Here is a 25,427-nt window from a genome sequence, read left to right on the forward strand (position 1 = left end):
CAAGTTACTCTGGCTGTAACCTTTAAATCCAGCTCCTCATTATGCTGCTTTGTTACCGCTTTCTTTTAACCTTTGCACAGTCACCAGATACAGCAGCACTAACCTGCTAAGCACTAATCTGGCTTCCACCTCTTTTCTTCCTCTCTCATTTGTGGCTGCCGGCCGGCTTCTCTGTCACTTCCTGTCTCTGTCCACCATTCTCTGAATCTCAGGATCCTTGACTGTTTCAGAGTCCGAGCCGATCGAGGCCATCGCTCGGTTTGACTACTCCGGACGGACTAGTCGAGAGCTGTCGTTCAAAAAGGGAGCCTCGCTGCTTGTGTATCAGCGAGCCTCTGATGACTGGTGGGAGGGACGACACAATGGAGTGGATGGACTGGTGCCACACCAGTATATTGTGCTCCAAGACATGTAAGTGTTCCCGTCAATCAAATATCTGAGCAAGAAGATAATGATAATAATGCAGAAGATTTTTTCTGTTTTTACATCAACAACATTAATAGCAATGGGAAGTTCAGCATCAAACTCTCATACTTCTCTTAAAGTGCAATGATGGCTGAAGCTCTTGGCAAGCGACCATCACCAACAGCCACATGACAACACACCAGGTTTGGCAGCAGTAAAAAAGTTGATATAGCATTCGTGAGGGAAAACCAGAAGCTGTCAACCTGTGTCTTATTTTCACATTTCGATTGGTTATGAATATTGTTCTTGACAATATTTCCTCACCACGTATGAAGCCAAGATTTGTGAGGTATGAACTCTGGGCAAAGAGCTTTCTACAAAAAACTTGAACAGAAATGATCTCAAATTCTAGTGCGTTAGTCTGAAAGTAAACAAAGAAGGTAGTCCACTGGAAATCCCCCGTAGCTCAGGAACTGAAACCGGCATATCATAAAGATCCATTCTCCTTCAGGTAGACCTGCCTGTTTCCACAAGTGTCTTTGCATTTTTACACTTGTGTGTATGATATAGAGTAGCAAACGCAAGAAGGTGGTTTCAATCCCTGTATGTCCCACCTGACAAATGATGAGGTAAACACAACACGGAGACTCCAGTTGTGTCGGCTTTCTGTACAGTTCTTAAGTAGTAGACTACAGGGAGTAGCTTCTGTGATTCTGAATGAATCAGTGTGTGAGGCTCAGCTGTTGGTCCACAAAAGAAGTCTTGACCATCTGTCATAACAGACGACAAAACTCACTCTAAGTAGCCACTGCTTTTCTATTGGGTAATTTGAGGGTTTGTGTTTAAGTTATTCATGAAGTGCAGCAGGGAAACGGTTCAATCACAGCGTGTGCTCCTCCTTAAGTCATTTGACTCTGGCCAGTTTGGATAGAGGTTTTAAAAGTCAGTAAAGAGGCTTCTTAATCAAATTTAAGTGGCACAAAACCCAGCTATGTCTTTCCTAACAATTTGTAAAGTACAGAATGATCGTTTCAGGTCTGAAGGAGGTCGGGGGAGTCCAAAGACTGATGTTGACTCCAGGGACCTGCTGGGGGAGAGGCTCTCCACTAGAGGGAGCGCCGCCTCTCCTACTGGAGCTCATGTCGCTGACGTCTACCTGGCCAACCTCAACAAGTGTGTAGCAGTTCACGTGAAACAATACAAATCAATTAAGGGCCAAAGAGCAAATGACAACTTCAACTGATTCAACAAAACCATAAAAGAGTTTTGTCATTGTTGTTTTCACACTTTTTGACCCTTGATTGGATTGAAATGCTCAAACAGACACACACCTGAGCCTCACTGAAATGAATCACATCGTCACAGTCAATCATAGGAAATATCACTCAAATATTTGTCTCCTCCAGGTTGAGGAAGCGTCCAGAGTCTGGGAACATTCGGAGAACATTCCGGGGATCAGAGAGCGACAGCACCAGTCCGGGGGCCAGCGGAGGGGGGGGAGTAAGAACAGCCTCACTTCCAGTCGGCGGGGCTCTGGTGAAGGAACCTGGAGACAAACGACCCGTCAGCGCTCACAGCATCCTCAACTCAGTCACTCGCCATTCCTCACTCAAGACCAAGGTACCGTAGCATTCCAAGCACGTATTCGACGAATGAATGTGAAAGTGATGAGGCTTAACTTGAGGCCTTCCTGAACATCAAGGTGGAGAGCCCGCAGTTAAGGAAGACAACTTCAGCCGGACGCTCCAAGAGCTTCAGTAACCACAGACCACTGGACCCAGAGGTCATTGCTCAGATAGAGCACAGCGCCCAGGTACTGCTCTCCCTCCACTCACTCAACACTGTGTCTATGTCGAGTGTGTGTGTTTACTGAATGTGTGTTTGTTGCAGGACATCGATATGCCCATGAGCTCTGCCCTGAGTGAGTTCAGTAGGTCGGAGAGGCAGAGCTCCAAGCATACACCCGATGTGGTCCTGGACACACTGGAGCAGCTGAAAGGCGGGAGTGGTGTTGGCGGAGGAGGAGGAGGAGGAGGAGGAGGAGGAGGAGGAGCCTCGGAGCCCTCCAGTCCGCTCCACTCCCGTCTACTGAGGGACGGTGAGGGAGGCTCCTTGCATTCTCACCCGCTCCAGCGCAGCGCCTCCTCCGCCAGCGACGTACCCTCCTCCTTCCGCCCCATCAAGAGCCAGCCGCGGAGCCCCCTGCCCTCTGCCACCTCCCCCTCCCTGTCCTCCTCCTCCTCCTCCCTCTCCTCCTCCGTACCTTCCTTCAGAGAGCTGCGCCCGCCGGCAACAAGACCCAAGCCGGTGGTTTTCCCGAAGAGCGGCGGAGGGAGTCCAGCGATGGGCTCCCCGACATCCACTGTGCCCCCAACACCTCCACTTCCACCTGCAGGCCACACACGCTCACTCCCCAGCACTCCTCCTCCACCTCCTCCCCAGTCTAATGACAAATCCTGCCCAGCTTAGACCCCGAACAACAACACTGATCCCTACAGACTCTTCTACCAGCTTGTAGAGATTACATCATGTTTTCAGCCCCAACCCACTCCTCATGTGTAGCATTCACTTCTTGGTGTGCAGGCGAACGATGCCTTGTTCCCTTTTTGGAGGTTCTCCCCCACCCTGTTGTGGCAGCTCCTAACTGTCACAAGGTGTAGATCAGTTGACTCCCTTCAAACACACTGGTTTTTGCTTGGTCATGAAAATTGTGTGTGAGTGGGCGTGTGAGAGTGCTACCTGCATTTACACACAGAGATCTATGTAAGGAACAAAAAGCACAGTTTGATTTTTTTGTATATTAGATATGACAGTTCCCCCCCCCCCCCCCCCCCTTCTTCTTAATGACCCAATGACTAGCGGACTGGAAGGGAGCGTTCGATTCCTGAGAGTAGACTGTGAAATGCTTTAGTTCTCGCTCTGTGTAGAAATTGACACACACTGACTCGCTGCTTCAGACGACTGGAGAGAAAGGTGCATGGTGAAAGAAAACTGGGCCAAATATCAGTGTAGGTCATGTGACCAAGAGCTTTATTTGATTTTTTTTCTCCAGTGTTTGATATGTTGATATCTTCTTTCTTTTTTTTTTTTTTTAAATGACTGTTCAGTACTAGTACCACAACAGGAGCATAACTGGGCAGTTGTTCTCCAATATACTTTAATGGCCAACAGTAATTCTAAATACATATATAGCAATAAGAAAAAAAAAAAGAAAGCTGGTATTTTGAAGCATTCTGCTGCTTCTCTCCTGCAGTTTTGTTATGTGTGTAGGGGACCACTGAAACCCAGCATTTTTATATGTGATGTTGGACTGTACACACACTCGCATACACATGTTTTGTAAGTCGGTGTGTGTGGTAGTGTTTCGTGGCAGCTAAACGCCCTTTCAGGTTTTCCTCGCATGCCGGGGCCACACAGACGGCCGCCACACTGGCGAGCTGGCTGGTTGCATCATTCTATGTATCTGCAGTACCAGCTTCAAACAAAGACACAGCTTGCTCCTTTAAATATATACTTAACAGAAAAAAAAGGGTTTTATTATTCTAATGGTGTGTATGTATGTTTAATAATCTAGAACTGGAAGCATGGAGCTGAGGACCCGCCACAACCAAACCACCTCATCCAGTGAGCTCTGAAGCAACGTCTGCTTTGATTACTTTCTTTTCCTTTTAATGATCAGAACAGGTTATGGAATAATGTGGAGCCGTGGGTGTGCGCCTGTTTGAGCATGTGTGGATGTAGAGTATATATATATGCACCTCACCACAGCCTTGCCCCACTCATCATAAAGGGATGCTACCCAACAACAGCAGCAGCTGCCCGCAGACAGAGGAAACACTCACGTCTCTCCTCTGGAGTAGCAGCAGCCTGAGTTAATATGCACTGTGTATATGTGTCATCAGATAAAAAAAAAAAAAAAAAAAGCCTGCAGGGATACATGAACCGTTGTCTTGTCTTCAGTTACTGCTGTGACACCAGTGGCAGCCCAGCTTTACGTAGAAACAGGATGAGGAATCCCAACTCCAAGGACTTCACCAGACTTTTCTTTTCTCCTGATATTATTTGGTGATGGAAAATGCGATATGTTGTTAATTTTTTTTTGAATATTAACTTCAAATGTGGAGATATAACATTCAGGGCATACTGAATAAAGCCTTTTTTTCATTGTATTTCACTTTCTTGAGAAAGTATTGAACTAATTGTCACCCTGGTGTTCCCTTTAATCACACGTATCCCCTCCTCAAGTGTTTACTCAAGAATACAGCACATACTGCATTCCTGTATATGCTCTTCACCAGGTAATGAATTATAATTGTTAAAAGTTTTGTTTTTCCTAATCTCTGTATACTGTTTGTGTATTACCTGGTATATTTGTGTTGCTCTTACCTCATCGAGACAACTGGAGGGACTGTGACCGTGAGGGTGTGTGTGGTCAACGCGCTCACACACACACTCGCGTGTAACAGACACGCGCATGTGGGTGGTTGGTGTGTTTTGTCCTGGCTGTGCTGTCGAGAGGAGCTGGGACCCTCTGCGATCTCAAATCAATCATCGTGCACTTGAACAACTTTTGCTTGTGTGTGGACTAACTGTGTGTGGGGATGATGTGTCCGAGTTGAATATTGTTAAATATGCATTTTTTTTTTGTGTCCATTTGAAAACAGCAGAACTAAAAAAAATAGACTGTAATGTCAAATCTATTTATAGTTGTCTCTGTATTACTGGAGAATCCTGTGTTCAGATGTACTTTGTATATACAATGTTGTACATTACAGAGGTACACTCTTTTTTTTGGTACAATATTGTACAGTAATAGCAATAGTAGTTTAATCAAATAGGCCTTATATAATTCTATGTGTAGTTCTTGTAGTAGATTTGTTTTTTAATAAACATTGCTTGCTATAAAAAGTCTCAGTTTGTTTGTTGCAATGAAAATGTAAACTTTCTTTTCAGATAATCAAATAGAGATATATCTCAGTACTGTTACTTCATATTTATGACATTTTATCCCACACTTATCGAAACCTTTCATTGGTGCACACTGAGTTTTACAGTATAAAGAGAAAGAGAAAATAAATCCAGACTCTGTCCCAAGACAGAGTCTGGATTTCTGAAGTGATATCTATCACTTCTTTCACGCAGTCTTTTTAGTTTGTTTTTTAGTTTGTCTTATCACCCAACAATTTGCAGGCACTTTTCAAAAGCACAACTGAATGCAACACTATGTCTCGTCTTCCAGGGGATAACGGTGCATATTTTCAAATGATAGCAGTATTCACTTTACAGTTATTAAACTGAGCATACTTCCACCTATCCTTCAAAAGGGAATATGTGCATATGTCCTGTAAAGCCCATATGATTGTTTGATAGACCAATGTATTGACTTCAAAACGGGTATTACATTCAAATACACAGGTGACAAGTCTTTAACCTCAGATCATCAGCTTTGTTTATCACGCTGTTATTTTACTACAATTCAAACTCTTTCCACTTTAAAATAGGGAAATTACACTTCTCTCTAATCAGGAACGTGCACAGACATTCTGGGGGGCAGGTCCTCAAACCCCCCAAAAATATGATATTTTCAACTTATATATTTATTTTTGTTAACAAACTAAAATGATCAAATTTAATAAATAAATGAATAACAAGCAAAAACAAGGCCAACTTACAGAGTTGAAGCATAAGCAGCATGACACTACTAATATACCACAATATACCTCACCAGACTGTCATGTAGCTCAACTTAAGACCTACCTTTCATTTCAATAATTACGTTTTAAATGAAACAAAGCTAGTAAAACTGCCTTTAAATTGTCTGTCTGTCTGTCTGTCTGTCTGTCTGTCTGTCTGTCTGCCTGCCTGCCTGCCTGCCTGCCTGCCTGTCTGTCTGTCTGTCTGTCTGTCTGCCTGTCTGTCTGTCTGTCTGTCTGCTTGCCTGCCTGTCTGCCTGCCTGTCTGCCTGTCTGCCTGCCTGTCTGCCTGTCTGCCTGTCTGCCTGTCTGTCTGCCTGTCGGTCTGCCTGTGTCTCTCTCCCTCTGTCGCTCTTCATTAAACATGACAAAAGTCAGTAAACAGCTGGACAAGGCTTTGAAATCCCGGATTTCGTGAGTTTTTTGTTTGTTTATTTTTTAGGAAAACGTCGGACCAGTTGCGACGTAATGTTTTCAGCGGAGCTAATGTTGTGGTTCATTTATCACCAATCAACATCGGATGATTGCACAAAATCCGTCATTACCTGTTTGTCTGATGCCGCGGGTCAGAGAAGAAGTGGCTGCAGCCGTTTGGCGCTCAGCACTGCATGAGGAGGAGGAGGAGGTCGGAGGGGCGCGCACATCCTGCGCAGAAGCCCATTGCGCAGGAATTGCGCCCCCATTTAATCAAGTTGTAATTTTTTTCTATATAATTAATTTATAATGACGTTCTGTAATATATTTCGCAGATAATGCCAATTTTTAAGAATTCAGTATATGACGGCATGAAGAAGTGAAAGAGTGGGATTTTAACCCGCAACCTTCTTGTAGGCAAATCATCACTCTACCGACTAGGCCAAATCACCTGCTGAATATCACACACATTAAGTAGACAGACAAATTAGGTGTGTGTTTATAAATGTGTGGAGGTTTTATTACCTCTGCTAAGGAGTTTATGTTTTCATCTCTGATTTGTCAGTCAACAGATTTATATAATAAACTACTGGACCAATAACCACACAACTTGGTAGAAGGAAGCTGCATGGATCAGAGATGAACCTATACAGCTCTGTTGAGCTCTACTGAGTGCCTTCCCTCAATGTTTCTCCTCCCTTTCCCTCTCCCTCTCTCGGCAGCAGAATGACAGGCTGGAGGTGGGATCACATCAGATACCATGCAGCGAATCCAGCCAGAGCAACAATCCAAGTAGCAAACACAACATGTCCCGTTGGGTGTCGGAGTACGGCCATGGCGAGTTGACCGGCATATGCCGTTCTACTGGATGCTGCTTGATGCAAAAAAAGAGAAAAACAAACCTTAACAACAACAACCTCACAACAGTTCCTCATAGCAGCATAATGCATACAAAGAGAAGTATTAAAACCTCCTCATTTTGGCATCATATTTGCTGATGTCACCACCCGTGGCTCTGTGGACAGGCAAGTCAGCATCTAACATCCTCCTGGATGGCTCCCTGTGTGAACAGTAAGGCGGCGGCTCGCACAGAACTTGCGCTTCCAAGTTCCGCCTCAGGTGTGTCCCTGACGTACACGCTGCGGTGATAGACTGCGGCTAGAGTCAACGATGAATCAACAAAAGATTAAATTATCAGGTGCACAATTCAGAAAGCACCGCAAAGTAGAGGAGGAGAAGAAAGAACAACATAGAGGTAAGAATCACATAAGACATATAAGGTTATATAAACTGAGACATATAAAGTCGTATATAAAGTGACATAAAGTCATATATAATGTGACAGAGTCATATAATGAGACATAAAAGCATATATATATATATAATGTAACATATATTTGACATATAAAGTGACATATAATGTGACATATAAAGTCCTATTTAATACATAATGTAATGTATGTGTCTTTCATTCAGCATGCAGTGTGTAGACACAGTGGGGAGTTCAGGGACAATTAGTTTTCTCAGTTTTTCAGGAACTCTAAAACAGTTTGTCACTTTGCTGTGTTTCCGCGTTCATCTGCTGAGTCCGCCCAGTGTCACACACACAGACACACACACAAACACACAGACACTGCATACACACACTTCCTCAATGTGTTCCAGCTGCTGCCTCCACACAGACTCATGAGGTGTGAGGAATCGAGGATCCAGTTGAAACTCAGGTAAAGTTGTGTTCAGCAGCAGGTCCTGACTCTACCTCACCTGTTTAAGAAGCCTCATTCTGCAGCTGTTTGTGCAGATGTGTTGTTGTTGTTGTGGTTGTTGTGGTTGTTTTGGTTTTTGTTATCAACACACTGACCGAGTTTTACCGTAACAGCAGCAGTTTGACCCGACAGGTTTACCTCGACTTCACGGATAACCAGTCGTGCTAGAACACCGTGTAATAACCGATAGAGCGTTTAGCTAGCGTTGATTTCGGGCGACAGGAAACTGAACACACAGGGCAAACCGATTTTAACGCCAGAGCCGCGAAGCTAACGTGACAGCTAACGTTTCCGTCAGTGTGATGAATGTTGTGTTTAAAGAAGTGTGTCATGTCAGCTCACAGCTGGTAGAAACGGATCATAACTATATCCAGATAAAAGTTGATAGTTGATATCGATAATTATCACATTATTCATGTATTATAGGTTTAAAGACTGTGTTTTGCTCCTGGCTGAAGCATCACGAGCATCATAGTGATATATATACTGAGCCTTTGTCATGTTGCTATTCCTGAAAACTATATTGCATAATTATTGATTGTGTATTATTATCATTATTATTGTTGTTGTTGTTGTGTGATCACCCAGCCCCGTGGGGAACTTACTCTTTCACATGAATATCACGTTCACAACAGCACAGAATTCTCCATGTGGTGAAAGAATCCTTGTGTTTTTATTTTATTATACTGTAGCCCACTGTTATAACCTTCTTCTTTTATTATCTACTTTTAACCTGGACCTTTCTGTGAAGTTCGTCATTAATTAGATAGTTAAGTGCTGTAGAATGAGGATATGGGACTTCCCTTTCTCTGTTAATGTGTTTCTAAATCTCAGTCTCCTCCTCCAGAATGTCAGGGATGACGGCCAGCACGACAAACTACCTGTGGTCTCTGCAGGACGTCCTCGGTCAGGGGGCGACTGCCAGCGTCTTCAAAGCACGGAACAAGGTAGGCCGAGCCAAGGATTTATTGTGAAGTGGTTTTTTTGCTGAGCAGCTCTTTCCTGTCACTGCAGCCTTCCTCTCAGATGTTTTCAGCCTGCTTTTGGTTCAAACACGACTCCAGGATGTGTGATAACAGAAGGAGGTTGGCTGTGGTTGCGTGGGCTGTTTCTGAGGTCCTGGATGATGCTTTGTGTGTGTTGCGCTGACATAAACTTGTGTGTGTGTGTGTCTGTGCAGAGGTCCGGTGAGCTGGTAGCTGTCAAGGTGTTCAACTTGATGAGCTACAACCGCCCTCATGAGGTCCAGATGAGGGAGTTTGAGATGCTGAGGAAGCTCAACCACAGCACTATTGTCAAGCTGTACGCTGTGGAAGAGGTGAGGCTGCAACAGGAAGAGGGAAAACCAAAGCGAGGAGACAATATAACACTATCTTTCTTTGGCTACATCGATACTACTACGCTTTCCTTTGAAATCCAACTAAAACATCTCTGTCCACACAAGCCATTTGGATCAATATCTGTTTTAATCCCCGTCCATCCTAATGGCACAGTCACATATATGAGACTGTTGCAGAGGCAAACCTTTGCCTTCCGTTCATTTCTAATTTGTGTCAGCTAGGGGGTGAAAAAAGACACGTCCTATGGTAAAAACAATTCTGGCTTCAAGTGGAGTTTAGTGAACTTTGACCTGCGATATTTGCTCCGTATTCTCGTATGTTTGACTGGGCCCTGAGGCCAGTTGTTTAATGTAAGGAGATCATGTGATGATGAATCAGCAAAAGGCTCTGTCTTGACAGAAAAGACCCAATCAGCAAGCGTATGTGAGTGTCTACATTGTAGTAAATTGGGGGCTAGCTGTGTTGCCAAATTTAGTTTCAGTGGCTCTAAACGCAGCAGTATGGATGTAGTCTTTGTCTTACGCTGTTACTGGAATCAGATAACTTTTCTACAGTTATCCTTGTCAACCAAAAAATAATAAAGTGTCCAGGTAACTCAAACAATCCGAAATAATCTGCAGCCTTAGGAAGAAGATTTCAACAAGTGCACCTTACTTCCTTACTCCCTTCTCTCGCCAGCTGCCCTCTAAGCAGAAGGTGCTGGTGATGGAGTATTGCTCCGGAGGGAGTCTCCTCAGCCTGCTGGAGGAGGCTGAAAATGCCTTTGGCCTGCCAGAAACCGAGTTCCTCACTGTGCTGCAGTGTGTAGGTGGGTGGCTGTATCTGATGCTGCTAAATAGTTTCATGTACCTGTTGTTGGAAGTATTACTCTCTCTGCTCTCCTCAGTGCAGGGGATGAACCACCTGCGTGAAAATGGAGTGGTCCACCGGGACATCAAGCCGGGCAACATCATGCGGCAGGTGGGGGAGGACGGGAAGTCCGTTTACAAGCTGACAGACTTTGGAGCGGCGAGAGAGCTGGAGGATGATGAGAAGTTTATGTCCATCTATGGGACTGAAGAGTACCTGGTAAGATCATGTACATAAAGGTATTATATACATTGTTAATTTTAATTTGCCCCTCCCTTTGGTTCTCAGTGAGGTGCTACTCAAATAGTCTTAAGCTGATTTCTTACATGCTCTGAACACTGGACATTACCCTGAATTTTTTCAGCAGGCTGTATGTGAGAACGCAAATGTCCGTTTCAGTTGCTCCAGTCATTTTCCAGAACCTTACCTGCTAGCCCTCTGGTAAGATGTCCCGTCAAAGTGAACCCGTGTGGGAAAACAGATGGAAAGTGTCTGGATATAAATGGTTGTGTGCTTACAGTCTGTAACCTCTCCTTTCCACAAAATCAATTTACCTTAAATTCCCATTTCCTCTTGAACAAACCCTAAACACTTATAGGAATAGTGTAAAAATCCTGTTTTACCTGAGAAAAGTGTAACAGCAAACCAAACCTGGCAGCTTTGTTGGAAAATCCCTGATCTCCTCAAAGAGACTTGCATTATCAATACTTTGTAGCCCTCTAGTGGACAAATCAGGACATATACCAACTATAACGGTTTTCCAATACTTAAATACTGAAGTGCTGGATATACAGACCAGTTTGACAGACCAACAAGCATTGGCTTTTATATATTTATTGGTATATGTTTGTATCATGAGTGTCCAATGACTGTTGTATAACCGGTTCTATTCTATGTGTGTGTGTGTGTGTGTAGCATCCAGACATGTATGAGCGCGCTGTGCTTCGCCATCATCATCAGAAATCCTATGGAGTGAATGTGGACCTGTGGAGTATCGGTGTGACATTTTACCACGCTGCCACGGGGAGTCTTCCCTTCACACCGTTTGAAGGACCCCGCAGGAACAAGCCCACCATGTAAGTTCGTACAAACAAAATCATTGACTACACAGTTGTGATTGCAGACCCCACATCCTAATCGTGCATGGCAGTTTCCACTTGACACTAAGATTGGTCTAAAACTACTTGTCATAGGCCATGGTCTATATCGAAGCTGTGTTACTGAAAGCAGAATTTAACAGATTTAATTGAGCCAAAGACAAAGAATTTACTTCCAAAGAAATATACAAATTGAAATATATTTGTCCATTGATGAACATGAGCATCCATCAAAGATACATGAGCCTAACATGTGTGTTTTGCTGTGTAGGTTCAAAATAACGACAGAGAAACCAATGGGTGCAATAGCTGGTATTCAGCGTGTGGAGGGAGGACCTATAGAGTGGAGCTACCATCTACCTCACAGCTGCCAACTCTCCCAGTATGTCACTTAACAAAGACCGTTTTATGTGTGTAAATGATTTAATGAAAACATAATGCAATTTTTTTCCTTGATTGGCTCCCTCTTTCTCCTTTCCTTCTCTGTCTGTCTGTCCCTCTGTCTGTCTGTCTGTCTGTCTGTCTGTTCCTCTGTCTGTCCCTCTGTCTGTCTGTCTGCAGGGGCCTGCAGGTGCAGCTATCTCCGGTATTAGCAGGTATACTGGAGGCTGACCAGGAGAGCTGTTGGGGTTTTGACCAGTTCTTCACAGCCACCACAGACATATTGCAGCGGCAGCCGGTTCACCTCTTCTCTCTGCAGCAGGCCATGGCTCATACTATCTACATACACCACTACAATACGTATGTCTGCACAGGGGTCACAGGATTCCTTAAATCATAACAGACTTTAATAAAATCGGTTTTCACCAAGAGTGAGAGTCAGTGAGACCTTTAGCCCCGACTTCTTAGGTCCTGTGTGTTATATTTTACAAAACTAGAATTCCAACTCGCTGAATTTTACCCATGTGTGATTTAAATTGTAACTGTTATGGACTATTAATTTGAATAGTAGAAACAGTCATCAATAACTACATGAGTGCAATTAAATCAAAGTGTATCCCTGTAGATGTGTTGGTGCATGGTGGTATTTTGACATTTAGATGACAGGTTACACCAGTCACCATCTACGTGGCATATTAAATTGATGACTCCTCCAACAACTGCAACATAACAATCATGCTTGGTGTGTGCAGCAGTTGCAGAATAATATATCCCACATTATTCTAAAATCTGTGAGCATCACTTTTAATGTGATATTGCTAATGTAGTCTGTACTGAGCTCTAGATTATATCTGTAATCCTAGATTGTGTGTTTGAAGTTGAGTTATGGCTGTAGATAATTTGTTTTGGTTGTTTAGTTGTGAATCAGGAACTCACTCTCCCCTTCCTCCCACCAGAGTGTCTGTCTTCTTTGAGGAGGTGGCATCACAGACTGGTATGGGGGTTCAGCAGCAACACCTGCTGTACCTGGGGCATGACCTCTCTCTGGAGGGCACCATGAAGGTCGTCAACCTCCCGCGTACCTCAACTACCCAACCCCTCCTCCTGCTCAGCTACGAGCCTGACGCCAACATCTGCTTGCCCTTCAGGGAACGTAAGATCATCACAGACATGTACATCTTTTTATGTTTCTTATGTTTCTCTTTATTCTTTGTTGCTTCCCTGGGGAGGTAGGACAAAGCTCTGATATATCAGGTGTATGCAAGTGTCACATTCATTTACTCAACACATAATATCTTTATGAATCACCTCTTATATACACATTTTACTCTGTAACAATCGATAACATTTGAAGATGAGTAGATGATGGTTGATTTAAAAAGGAAAATAATCATATTACACATAATATGTGCATGCAATTCCAAATACAAGTCTCACACACATGCATACACACAGTTTGTATGAATTGGTTATTCCTTTTCATGGCGAAACATTTTAATTTGCCATGCCGCCGCGGAAACGCTGTACGATGAAAACTCGAGTTTCCACAATGAGTCATCATTCACGTCTTGAAGGTTTACTCACCAAGTATGAGGCGGATGTGTTCAATCCGCTCTCTTCTCTCCACTGTAGCTGAGACTCCGGTCATCCCATCCAGGTTTGATGTCATGGCAGACTACAATTTCTCCAAGGTACTGGTTTTTCCATCCCTCACTCCTTCTGAATATTGTAAATTTCTATATGGATTTTGTGCGTTATACATCTCAAACCCGTTTATTATTTCTTTTAATCCATTTATATTTCTAGGTGATAGTAGGAGTGGTTCACCAGTATCTGAAGATAGTACAGTTGCTGCACACACACCGGGAGCTTCTCCTGCAGGGATACCACAGCTACATGTGAGAAAACACTCCGCCTGTTCCATTCTCGTCAACACGATATATAATTTCATTCAAATTTGGTAAAAATCAAGGACAAAATGATCAGATTTTTGTGGTTAAAAATCAAAGTTAAAGTTCACGGTGACCTCACACAATTCATTTTTGCCTTGTGAAGGTGATATCTCCTAAACCCTGTCTAGCAATCATTTCACATTTGGCACAAACACCCACTTGGACTCAAGAATTAAATCACTCCATCTTATTAGTCAAAGGACAAAGGTCACAGTGGACTCACAAAGTATGTCTATGCTTTTCTTGAACAGGATATTTTAATGTCAGCTTGAGGGAAGGTCTTTCAATTTGGTACAAATGTTCCCTTAGACTCGAGGATAAACTGATAACATTTCAGCTTTAGATATATTTATCCACTGCTATAGTTATTCATCTATTACAAATCTGCTGTATATATATTTATTCATATGCTAAAATATTAATTCATCTGCTGCTACCTTGTCCTGTACATATATTCTTAATTCGTCTTAACCGTACATAATGTATGTCTGTATTATCTACCTCAATTTAATTCAATCACTTTAATCATTCAGTATTTATCTACATATTTAACACTCAGTTTTCACAGCCGTTATCCAGTCCAACGTCCTTCAACAGTCATATAGACTACTCTTACTATATCATTTGAGTGTACTGGACAGATGTATAACTGTCAGTGGATATTGCACTGAGGTCTTTGTTGTTTTCTTTCTTTTTTTACTTGTTGTCTTGACATGCTCGATGTGCCTTAGAATTACCCTACGGAGACAAATGGTGGTGAAAGGTCAAGGTCGCTGTGACAATATCTCCGGAACGCCTGGAGGGAATTCTTTCACATTTGGCACACACATTCACTTGAACTTGGATTTCATATTGGTAGCCAAAAGTCAAATGTGAAGGTCACAGTGGTATCAGAAGGAATGTTAATGTTTTTTTAAACATGACTTCTTAAGATCAACTTGAGGGAATGTCTCCAACGTTAAACTTGGAATAAAAGATGAACTGATTTGATTTTGGTCAAAGGTCAAGATCTCAGTGACCTCACGACCCTGTGAATGTGATATATTAGAACTCACCGTTGGGAATTTCATTATGAATGCTAAACATTTCCTTGGACTCATTGATTAACTGATTATATGCCAGCTATCAAAGGTCAATGTTCAAGGTCACAGTGGCCTGAAAACACGTTTGTTTTTAACAGCCTCTTAAATGTGACATCTCAAGACTGCTTGAGTGATTTGCTTCAACTTTGAACATTTTCGTTTGGACTCAAAGATTAAGTGATTGTGTTTCAGCAGTTAAAGGTAACAGTGAACTTCTATGAATATGAAAAAAAAAAATGTGTAGAATTATATGTGCACTGGTTGGCGGAGGCATACAACCGCAGTGGGGTTATTCAGGTTTTCCCTGGGTAATGACCATTTTCAAGTTCTTATCGTCTGTGAGCAAGTTCTTTATTCCTCCTCTCATTCCTCCGCAGGATGAGGTTGCGCAGGGAGTGTGGAGAATCCATCCACAGTATCGACAAGATCACCATTAGGCTGCAGTCCTGCCTCAACATTCAACACAGAATTCAAACAATGTGAGTTAGTCTACACACTTTCTGAGATAAATACTGTTAACTTGTATCCATTGTGTCACACCTGAGGTGGTAAGTTGATATCTTCATATATATCAATTAACTGAAGGAGGAGAATCTTCACTAAGTTCAACAGTAGAATAAACTGAGCTCTTCTTGTTTTTTAACGGTTGATTTTGACATCCTGATCAATGGCGCTTAGTCTTATCCTCTCAATATAACTAATTTGGACACGTGTCCTCTGATGATAAAGGTAAACTAAAATGATGCTTCATACAAGTTTAGTGATATACCAGTACGATCTTTTGATGGTGGGAAAACTGGGCAACCAACATGATCATCATCTATCTACATAACTCTTTTATTTCAAGCATAATTCTTTTGCCAAATAATGAAATAAATCCCAAAATTAAAATCCTAAAGATCAAATTGACGCATTCAATTATTATTATTAAATTTTCCATTGCTCTCACAATAATCATTCAGTAAGAGTCTGAAATCATGACAGCCCGAACAATTGTCATAACCTCCTTCTTTTCCACCTTGTCACCTCATCTGTTGTTCTTCTCAGTGACCATCACTCTTCAGAAAACCAAGGCTCGGATGATCATAGTCAAAAACTGCAACTGGTGAGTGCATGTGACATCACGAAGAGCAGCTGGAGGGATGTGGTTGTTCTTTGTGGTAATGAGAACTGAATCATTTCTTCATCAGCAAATACACTCAGATTAAAAACTGAAGACATTATCCTTCTATATTTCCTACTTACATGAATGTTATAACAGTTTCATTCACTTTAAGAGAAGTGTGGTCATTTAGGAGGCTGTAATTTGTGGATTCTGAATAGAACATCTGTTCAATTCGTGTTATTCAGCATAACTTGCATACCCTGTTTATATTAGTGAAGTTAGGATAAGAGTACTTGTGTGTAAGTATAATAAATCAAATCTTGGAATTTAGTATAGATGTGAATAAAACATCAAGGACAAGAAACTTTGAAATAAGGCAAGTATCTGCCCTGATGGTGTTCTTAGAGGAGACACTGAGTCTCACGTTTATAAGATGTTACAAGAAAAACACTTAAATTAGGAAAATAAAGTAATAAAATTTTTGGCTGTGTCATGATAGAGGAGGATTATCCAAGGATCAGCCTGTCACCTGCATTAAAATGAGGAGTGTGGAGCGTCTTGCTCAGTTATTTTATAGTGTAAGTTTGTAAGTTGTTAACAGGACTTTGAAATTATTTAGAAAGAAACTGCATCTGACTTGGAGGAAATTGCCTCTTATTTGGCAGATGAAATGTTTGGTAGTGGTCTACTGTAATCATTGGTTACATCTGTGTATTATTCAAAGAGTTTTTATAGTTTCTGAAGAAACAATACGTTTGTTTCTTGACCTGGAGTCGAGCACAGGTTCTCCTTGCTGGTCATTTTATAAGATTTTTGTTTTTCTCAAAATATTATTTGAATATTATGACTCTCATTAAACTATGACTTTATACTCTTGTATTCTGAACCTTTTCTTGAAATCGCAGGAATTATATTCTTTTACATGGACCTACAATTCGGTCATACTATATCATACTAATTTAAGTTTAAAAGGATTTGTTTCCCGGAATTGTCTCATTGCCTTGGTATTATACCAAGATTTAAACTTTATCTGCAAAAACGAATCAAACACATTGTGAAAATTGCAATATCACCAGTAGAAGGAAACAGGTCAATGTACAAGTTAGTTGAATGTGAATCATAGATTTGTGGCAGACATGTGATGTTGTTGATTCAGCCGTAATGGGAGTGTGTTGGTGTTGTCTCTACAGGTCCACGAGCACCTGCCCATATACACTGCGAGCATCCAAGAGTTCCAGAATCGACTGGACCAGCTGCAGATAGAACAGGCCAAGCTAGCAGAGACCCTGGCCAATGACAAGAGGTAAGCTGGGGACCAGAGAATCAACATTTGTTTAGTTTTTGACTCGTGTGTGTTTTTATTTAAACTATGACCTCTTTGTCCTACAGCTGTAAGAAGATGGAGATGCTGGTGCAGAAGATAACAGCAATTCATCAGCATTATCGCAAAGACAGAGTCACTGGCAGTATGTGTGTTTCCTTTTTATGCCTCCACGCCAAAGACATCCAGTCGCCGGATTCATTATGTTTTCAGCTTCTGTCGCGAAACATCTACTTCTGTCGCAGTGTTGTGAACACAATATCTTGAGAAGCCCTTGAGGGAATTTCTTCAGATTTGGTAGAAATGTTAAGTTGAACTCAAAGATAATATACAATTTTGGTCTTCAAAGGTCATATATAAATGTTTCTGTGACCTCACAAAGTAATTTTTTACCTTGAGGAATTTTCTAGAATTAAAATAGAAATTGTTGGTCAGAAGTGCATGTCACAGTGACCTTAAAAACCACATCTTTGGTCTGTTGAAGTCAATATCTCAATTCTGCCTAAATGTAATTTTTTCTCGTTAGATTTCAGTGGTCAAAGGTCAAATGTAACTGTGAATGCTATTTGTCAAGAGGCACTGAAGCCCAACTGGTTGGTAGAGGAATGGCAGGGTGGTAATCCTAGTTTACATTGTATTTTTATTACTCAATTCGTCATGGTATGACTTACAGCTCTTGTATGTTTGTCTTATTTTTCACCGCAGAGTTGGCGTATAATGACGAACAAATACACAAGTTTGAGAAGTGAGTATGTCTTTGTCAATTTGCGTCCGGCTCATCCCGGCCCATGAGGGTGTTACTGGGATTTCCTCCTGTAATCTGCTTGTCACTCTTGCTTCCCAGAATCCACCTGTCTTCCCACATTAAGCGAGTGAAATCTCTCCTGAGAGACGACTGTGTGCAGAGATACAAAGAGCTCCTGGCCTCTATAAGGACGTGGAGCAGGTGGTTCTCAGCTCACATATCTAAACACAGTGTCACATTCACTTAGGATTTGTTATGCCAACAGCTCTGGGATTATTTACAGTAAAATAACTATTTGGTGTCATTAACATCCATTCACACACACGATGGAGGCTTATTTGAAGATGAACCCAGGGCAGTAGGACATTACTACTCAGCAGTCTCACTCTTACAGATTCAGTTGCTTGTCTGCATTATTGAGGCTCACTTCACATTTGTAAAGCAAGAAATGTCCATATAGAATTATGTTTAGATAGTTTTATGTTTTCCTGTCAATGGCATAGTAGGTGCAACAGACAACTATTTTTTTTCCCCTCGAAACTTATTATAGGTCACTGATAACTCTCTCTGTGTATATTTTTATAAATACTGTTTAACTGATGCACATGAATGGATATGTTGATTTCTGCGACTCTGTAAGAAGAGTCAGTCAAATGTCTCACCCACAGTAAGTGTTATAGTTGTATATTGCACATTGAAACAAAAATGCAATTGTTCTAAGGTAACAACCAACACATGTTACAATGTTGTGGTGAAGACTTATAACAGAGAGGTGTAGAGTATATCTCCTTAATAGTTTTTCTAATTGTTTTTCTTTCCTGATTTGGATTCAACCAGATATAAGCACAATGTACCTTGCAGCTTTGACTTACTGGTGTGTCTCCTCCTGTATGTGCAGTGTTTTACAGGAGATGCAGACCCGACTGCACGACTTCAGTTCTTTCTCCACAGGCTTGCTGACGGATCTGGAGATGAGTGAGCAGCGTCAGAATAAGGTCAGTTTTTTTTCCTTTTCATCCCAGATTGGAAAGTGAGGACTTAAAGCTTAAAGATTCACGTCTTCACGAGCAAATCCAGAAGAGTTTTGTGCTTTTGTTTATAATTGTCTATGTTCTTCATCTCAGTCTCATCTGTCGTCCTCAGGTTCTGGACAGAATCCTTTTCAGTCTGCAGTCCAGGAGAGCAGAGCAGCAGCCTGGAATCCCACCCAGGGATCAGATGGTCTCCAGGTGTGTGTGGGCTTATGTGTGTTATTACTAGGTATTACATGTATTGTGGGGACCTAGATCTGTTCACACTGTCGCATTCTGAGGACAAAGAGTCCAACTTACCTAAATGTTCAGATTCTAAGATGAAGACTTGTTTTTAGGGCAAGGGTTAGCGTTAGGTGTGTGTGCCTGCTCATTATTATTACCTCTTTATTTTCTTTTTCATTAGAAACAATGACTTTGTCAGGACCAGTAGACCTCATGGGAACCAAAGCCCGGTCCTTATGAGAAAAACATCATTTCTGAGGTTAGGGTTACGGGCAAGGTTTTTGTTAGGCTCTTCACAATGAATGGAAGTCAATAACAAGGATAAGTGGGCAAACCTGTGTGTGTGTGCGCTCATGATAGAGACATTTGCCATTATCTCAGATGTCTTTCTTTTTTGTAGGATGCACCATCTAAAGGAGGAAATGGAGCTTCTGGTGAGAGAACTACAGTGTAACAACAACATCATACAGAGGTCAGTTGAGAGCCCATCTTTTTAACTGCCTGTCTTCTTTGTGCGAGGTTCTGAATGATGACTGTATGTGTTTTGTTCTGTCAGTTTGGGAGCAGTCAACCCGGCAGCAGCTCTGGAGCCGAGCTTGACCAGACCCTCTACCCTTTGACCAAAGTGCAGCATGTTTGCATGTGAACCCACAAATCTCTGACCAACACCTCATTTTCACTGTTATTCATGAACAGTAAAGGACAATGTACTGGATCCTCATTCAACTACCACCTGGAGTTTGTGTTGCATGAAGAGGAAGCAACTGAAGATAATCAATAAGAGGGGAATCTCAATTTAAAGATAAACGATTAAGCAGTGCTTAGAATAGAGGAAGAGGAAATGTTACCGACAGATGTGTGTGTGTGTGTTGCAACTGAGGAAAGCAGTTCAATACAAATCCCATTAATTCCTTTTAGTACTATTGAATTTCTAATAGGCTGCCACAGTAATGGACTGTCAGTGAAAATAAAAAAAAAAGCCAAGTAAACTTGAGTGTTTTTCAAAAGCTGTGTCTCTTTTTCTATCGCTCAGAAGAAGCACAGTGGAGAACCTTTAACAAAAAATGTAGACTGACTCTCTGTGTGTGTGTGCGTGTGTGTGTGTGTGTGTGTGTGTGTGTGTGTCAGTCAAAGGAAGGGCTGGAGTCGTCTGGTGTTTCTCTTCTGATGATTGATCAGTGCTTGTGACTTTGTGTCTAGATCTTCTTCAATCATTGTGAGTTCAATGAATGAGCAACCATTGATCACATCAGTGATTGTGAGCAGAGTCGTAGTCTCTAGATCTGATGTTACATTCGTCTCTGTTCCTGTTCAAAGATAAATTCTCTCTCTTTTTTTTCACCGGCTTTCACTTTAATAGAAAATAAATGAGATCAGGGAAACTCAGCACTCACCAGCGTCTCCTTTATAACGGAAGTCAGTCTAGTGACAGCGTAGAGAATTGGCAGCATGACATGACAGCGTGATTGACATTGTGGGGAAATCCCGTCGTTTGTTTGTTGCATCATTTGCTGAGCTTGCTTGTGTCTTGAGAAGTGATCTCACAGTTTATGAAGTCACAGGGGTTAAAAAAGTGAAAGTAAAAACATTTTCATGTCCACTGTCAATGTAAAGTTACAGTGGCAGTACCTGTACAGTGGCAGGATAAAGCGGCATGTTCTAAGAGATCATTGAGGTCCTGAAGACTACACTCTCATATTCAGTCTGTTCTCCAATTCCTTCGACCTTAAATTTGGTGTGTGTGTACTGTAAAAAATGAAAGGTCTCAAACAAAACAGAAAACAAGTGAGCTGTTGTGACACTGCAAAGTACAGAGAGTGAAACTAAAAGTATTTATTTCGATCTGTGTGGGAGTGCTGTGGGGGTGCTCCGGGGCTTTCTTGATTCAGGGGTGGGGGGGGGGCGGGTTCTGATGCCTCTGTGGTTTAGTGCAGCCCATGTGACGTGCTTTTGGCACAATGGAAAATTTCCACTTTGCTGTTGCTTGCCCACGTAAACAAGTGTGACATTGTGTTTTATCAGTTAGATTTTCCCACCGTGAAACATCATGGTAAGATTCACAACTTCCTGTGGACTCACCTGTTTCAAACTCACACGTTAAAGTATTATTTTGTGGATTATGGTGCAAACTGTTAATACAACAGGATGAACTTTGGGGGGTCCTTGAATTTGTAGGTTGTCTGCCATGCAGGATATTTTAAAGTGAAGGAGGCTCTTAAAGAGCAAAGGTTAATTTCTGTGAGTTTATTTCATGATGTTTCTCATATTTGATCAACCAAATACAGTAGGTATAGTAAGTAAACGTAAGTTGGGGAGGAATCTGTCCAGCATTTCTACCATATTGGACCATTTGTTTTTGTCTGTTTCTTTGTTAGAGAACTACTCATTCGATTTCCTTGAAATTGCGTGTAGGGGTGGGGAATGACTTAGGGAAGAACCCAGTACATTTTGTTGCATGTTTTAAACACCACACGTTTTGAGACAGATCCAGACAACAACATTAACATTGTGAGATTGTGTGTTCTTAGAATAACATTGTTTTCCTCCAGAGAACAATTACTGGATCTTGATGGGAAGAAAACTGAGGTTTAGGTCAGTGTGTTAAGGGTTTATAAAATGTATTTATTTTCCAAATAAAAAATCTGGACCTAGCAAATTCTATTGCATTTAAAATGAGACATAAAGACCTTATGATAAGCAAAACATGTTTATTCAAAACATGCCAGAATCACAAGCTACAAGATCCTATATTTTTGAGCAGCAGTTGGACCTTTGCGGAGGTATAGTATAAGCTATGTGACACAAGTTGATGTAATTTGTATTACTTTATCACTGTTATGACTTATACCTCATTTTATCAAATATCTGATAATCATGACATTATTTCATCATCATGACTTAGTATCCGATAGGTTTGACTTTTCATTGTATAGTTATTTCTTCTAATAATAATATACTTTTTGTCTCATACTATACTATTAACTTACTATCCTAAATTCAGACTTGCTTTACATACTGGCAGTAAAAAGAAGTGTTGTCATCCAGTGAGTTAGTGTGTGATGAGGAATTCTCATCAAATCAAAACTGCTGTGTGAAGCAGGGATTGGTGCGCGCCCCTGTCGCCTGAACAGGGGGCGCGCCCGCCCGCCGCATTTAAAGCTGTCACATCTCCTGCGTCACTACTACACGCTGCCCGTCTGCGAAGAGTTTACATTCAGTGCACGGAGAGAAACAAACACACACTCACTCACACAGACACACACACACTGCAGGAGCACAGCGCCATGGCGTCGGCCAGTGTTGTGGGGCAGCACCCGGGTCAGCACCGGCTGGATTCGGACCAGTCGCTCTTTGTCTTCAAACTGACCGGCGTCAGGAAGAAGATCACGCCGCCGAGGAAAGCCTCCCGGGAGAAGCTGATGTTCCGGAGGAGGTCGGGCAGCGGCGGGGAGAGCGGCTCCGTCCCCGGTGTGGAGGCAGCGGGAAGTCAAGCGGGAGAAGCGGAGCCGCCGAGGGGAGGAATGATGCCCGGGGAAGGACACGGAGCTGCGCCACGTAGCCCGGACCGGGAGGACAGCTCCGACAGGCCCGGGGCCCGGGACAGTGAAACACGGCTCATCCCCGCCGCTGAGCGCAACATCCCCCTTGACTCCAACCAGAACACCGGTGGTCGCAGGGGAGCTTCGCTCAAGAGGTCGGGCATCACTGTCATGCACAGCGACGTCAGCTGCCGGCACCGAGACCGGGAGTCACGGAACGGAGACAGCGGGCATGAGAGCAGCTCCTCGTCCGTGTCAGCGCCGGGAGACAGCGGAGGTCTCCCGCGGCTCACTCAGGCCCGGAGCGGGGTGGTGAGACTGGCCCGCCTCGAGCCTTCCCGCAGGGAGGCCTGGTCCATCTTCCCCCAGGGGCTGGACCCCCGGGTGAGGACCGAGAAGGGTGAAGGACACAGGTTCGAGTCCAAGCCCGTCACGCAGGACTGGTGTGACGCCTGTAGCCATAAGATCACGGCTCAGGCACTCAAATGTCAAAGTAAGTTCCAGTCCTCCAACGTGTTTCTATGTATTCATCAGAGGGTAAGAGTTGTTTTCATTGGTTATCTATTGGCTTTGTCCCGTAATGTTTACATATGTGCACACTTATACATGCAGGTACCTCAGACTCAGAGGTTCCTTTATGGGATGATTCAGAACCGGCTGTTTTGGTGAATAGATGCTCTTGTCTGTACTTCTGTCTGGAATAGTTGTGTGAGATGTACAGGTTGTTCACTGCTTTAAAAATGAGCATGGGCCTTAGTGAGCGAGACAGTGAGACAGAGGACATTTCCAAGCGTGTTGCTCCACAGACACAGCCAGAAATCTTCAATGGAAAGCTCATTATCTTGTCCTTCCAGCTTTGCCTCCCAGAGTTCCCTCTCTGTGATTTGTAGCTTCGGCTCAAAGAGCCTGGGACCGACAGGAGAATTCACATGGACACAGAGGTGAAATCCAGAAACACGATGGATGTGTCTGAAAGCGCACACTTGAATTGTGAGTGTGCATGAGATCATATCCCCTGGTGTCTTGAAAACAATGAGAACAACATATTTGTTATAGGAGCCTTATAGATTACTCTCGAGGGACATCAGAGAAAAGCATGTTTTTTTCTTAATTCTATATTAGAATGTCATTTATTACGTTTTCCATGCATTGTGTGGGATATCATCTGAAGTCACATCCTGCTCTACTGACTTTATAGCTCATTCTGTAGATTAAGAGCGGATCAGGCTCAGGTTGACATAAATCCCACCTGCACAGCACTGGGTCACACACTGTAGGCCAAGTGAATCTGACCTGGTAGATGTGTTTAATCATGTTTTAAATATACAAGTGTACACACACACACACACACACACACACATTTTGCAGAAAAAAAACACTGAGCTTAACCTGAAGAACCTTTTTGTGTGTGTGAGGGACTTTTCTGTGCAGATACTGTAAATCTGAGTCTGTGAGAAAACGCGGCTGCTGAGTTTGCGTCGTGTCAGCAGTGCTCTGTCATGGGGGGGGGGGGGGGGGGGGGGGCTGTACAGCACTGAGAGATAAAGGACATCGAGGGGATTGAAAGAGTGGAAAGACACAAACAAAGAAAGGGAAAAATCCAGACAAACAGGAACAAAACCAAGGAGAAATTTATCAAGAATGTGAAATGATGAGAAGCAGGAACGAGCAGAATACAGTGCAAAGAGTCTGAGAAGAGGTGGAGGCTATAGGGAGGCAATGTGATAAAAATGAGGAAAGAAGGAGAGAGAGATAGAAGGGGAGCAGTGAGGAGGAAAGAGCCAGTGTGAGTTAGGGACGGGGGGAAAAGAGTGAGAGTTGGTCCAGCACTGCAGAGATGGCTGATTTAGTGTACTATCAGCAAGCGCTCAGTGGAGCGAGAGCAGAGATTACTGGAGCACACACACACACACGCACGCACGCACACACACACACACACACACACACACACACACACACACACACAAATCCGCAGTCATGAGCTTCTTCGTAAACCAAGAAACCTTCACTAGTCTCTCTGTGGCTCGGGTTAATTAGCTACCAGCACCGGTCCTGCACAGAGCCAACTCTCTTCACTGCTCCCTTTTCTCAGAAAACATCAAACGTGATTGTGGGGGGGTCACCGGGACATCTATGACAAGCAATTCAAATTTAGGCATTTTGGTGTATTTTTGTGGGGAGAGTTGCGACCAGCACTGCCAAAATAGAAACTGCGCACACATGCACACATGCTCTCCTTTCAACTACACCCAGCAAATGACAGGGAGTGAGAGACGGAGGCCACGCAGCCCTAAACAGCCATCATTTTGTCTCTTTGTCTGAGTGTATGGCTCGCTCTGTCTGTCTGTCTTTAATTTATCCCCCTCTCGGTGTCCATGCTGAGTTTATTGCATCTGAATCTCATAGAAGCAGCCACGCAGCCCCCGCCCCCCCCGGGACAGTGGAGAACTTGCAGTGACTGCAGTGATGTGGCCTTGCCCTG

The 25,427-nt window shown here is 42.8% G+C and overlaps 3 protein-coding genes across 8 annotated transcripts in view; all 3 read left to right on the forward strand.

The window, feature by feature from the left end:
* The window catches only part of srgap2 (SLIT-ROBO Rho GTPase activating protein 2), a 49,923-nt gene extending 44,610 nt beyond the window's left edge, over positions 1-5,313 (forward strand). For 2 of the 3 annotated variants that reach the window (XM_062398552.1, XM_062398567.1), the window contains exons 19-23: positions 213-411; positions 1,441-1,578; positions 1,812-2,025; positions 2,108-2,218; positions 2,296-5,313. In XM_062398552.1, coding sequence (XP_062254536.1) covers positions 213-411; positions 1,441-1,578; positions 1,812-2,025; positions 2,108-2,218; positions 2,296-2,874 — 1,241 coding nt within the window. In that variant the 3' untranslated portion in view covers positions 2,875-5,313. The remainder of the gene's footprint in view (positions 1-212; positions 412-1,440; positions 1,579-1,811; positions 2,026-2,107; positions 2,219-2,295) is intronic. The other variant, XM_062398559.1, reaches the window with a different exon arrangement.
* A 2,822-nt stretch (positions 5,314-8,135) lies between these two features.
* On the forward strand, positions 8,136-20,413 carry ikbke (inhibitor of nuclear factor kappa B kinase subunit epsilon). 4 transcript variants are annotated; one of them, XM_062398580.1, is made up of 22 exons: positions 8,136-8,236; positions 9,126-9,225; positions 9,459-9,596; positions 10,297-10,426; positions 10,505-10,686; positions 11,383-11,543; positions 11,836-11,946; positions 12,126-12,305; positions 12,902-13,098; positions 13,578-13,636; positions 13,752-13,843; positions 15,357-15,458; positions 16,027-16,084; positions 17,275-17,387; positions 17,474-17,550; positions 18,111-18,150; positions 18,250-18,351; positions 19,049-19,145; positions 19,294-19,379; positions 19,588-19,665; positions 19,807-19,878; positions 19,963-20,413. In XM_062398580.1, exons 1-22 carry the CDS (start codon positions 8,199-8,201, stop codon positions 20,024-20,026), a joined length of 2,277 nt encoding a protein of 758 aa, XP_062254564.1. In that variant the 5' UTR covers positions 8,136-8,198; the 3' UTR covers positions 20,027-20,413. The 4 variants fall into 4 exon arrangements, with proteins under 4 accessions (XP_062254564.1, XP_062254584.1, XP_062254573.1 ...); XM_062398589.1 differs by having other exon boundaries at positions 8,149-8,236; positions 9,113-9,225; XM_062398600.1 differs by lacking the exon at positions 19,588-19,665.
* A 2,151-nt stretch (positions 20,414-22,564) lies between these two features.
* Positions 22,565-25,427, forward strand: part of rassf5 (Ras association domain family member 5) — a 29,328-nt gene continuing 26,465 nt past the window's right edge. Inside the window, exon 1 of the mRNA XM_062398636.1 lies at positions 22,565-23,438. Within this exon, the coding sequence (XP_062254620.1) occupies positions 22,691-23,438 (748 nt within the window). The 5' untranslated portion in view covers positions 22,565-22,690. The remainder of the gene's footprint in view (positions 23,439-25,427) is intronic.

This window comes from Platichthys flesus, chromosome 2 (assembly GCF_949316205.1).
Source record: "Platichthys flesus chromosome 2, fPlaFle2.1, whole genome shotgun sequence".
Lineage (NCBI taxonomy): Eukaryota > Metazoa > Chordata > Actinopteri > Pleuronectiformes > Pleuronectidae > Platichthys > Platichthys flesus.

Bases quoted from the DNA above. Each gene is read 5' to 3' on its own strand.
- ikbke (XM_062398580.1), top strand. From the start codon at position 8,199: ATGAGGTGTGAGGAATCGAGGATCCAGTTGAAACTCAG. The intron at 15,459-16,026 runs GTGAGTTAGTCT...TGTTCTTCTCAG, and splicing joins CAACACAGAATTCAAACAAT to TGACCATCACTCTTCAGAAA. The intron at 18,352-19,048 runs GTGGTTCTCAGC...CTGTATGTGCAG, and splicing joins TCTATAAGGACGTGGAGCAG to TGTTTTACAGGAGATGCAGA.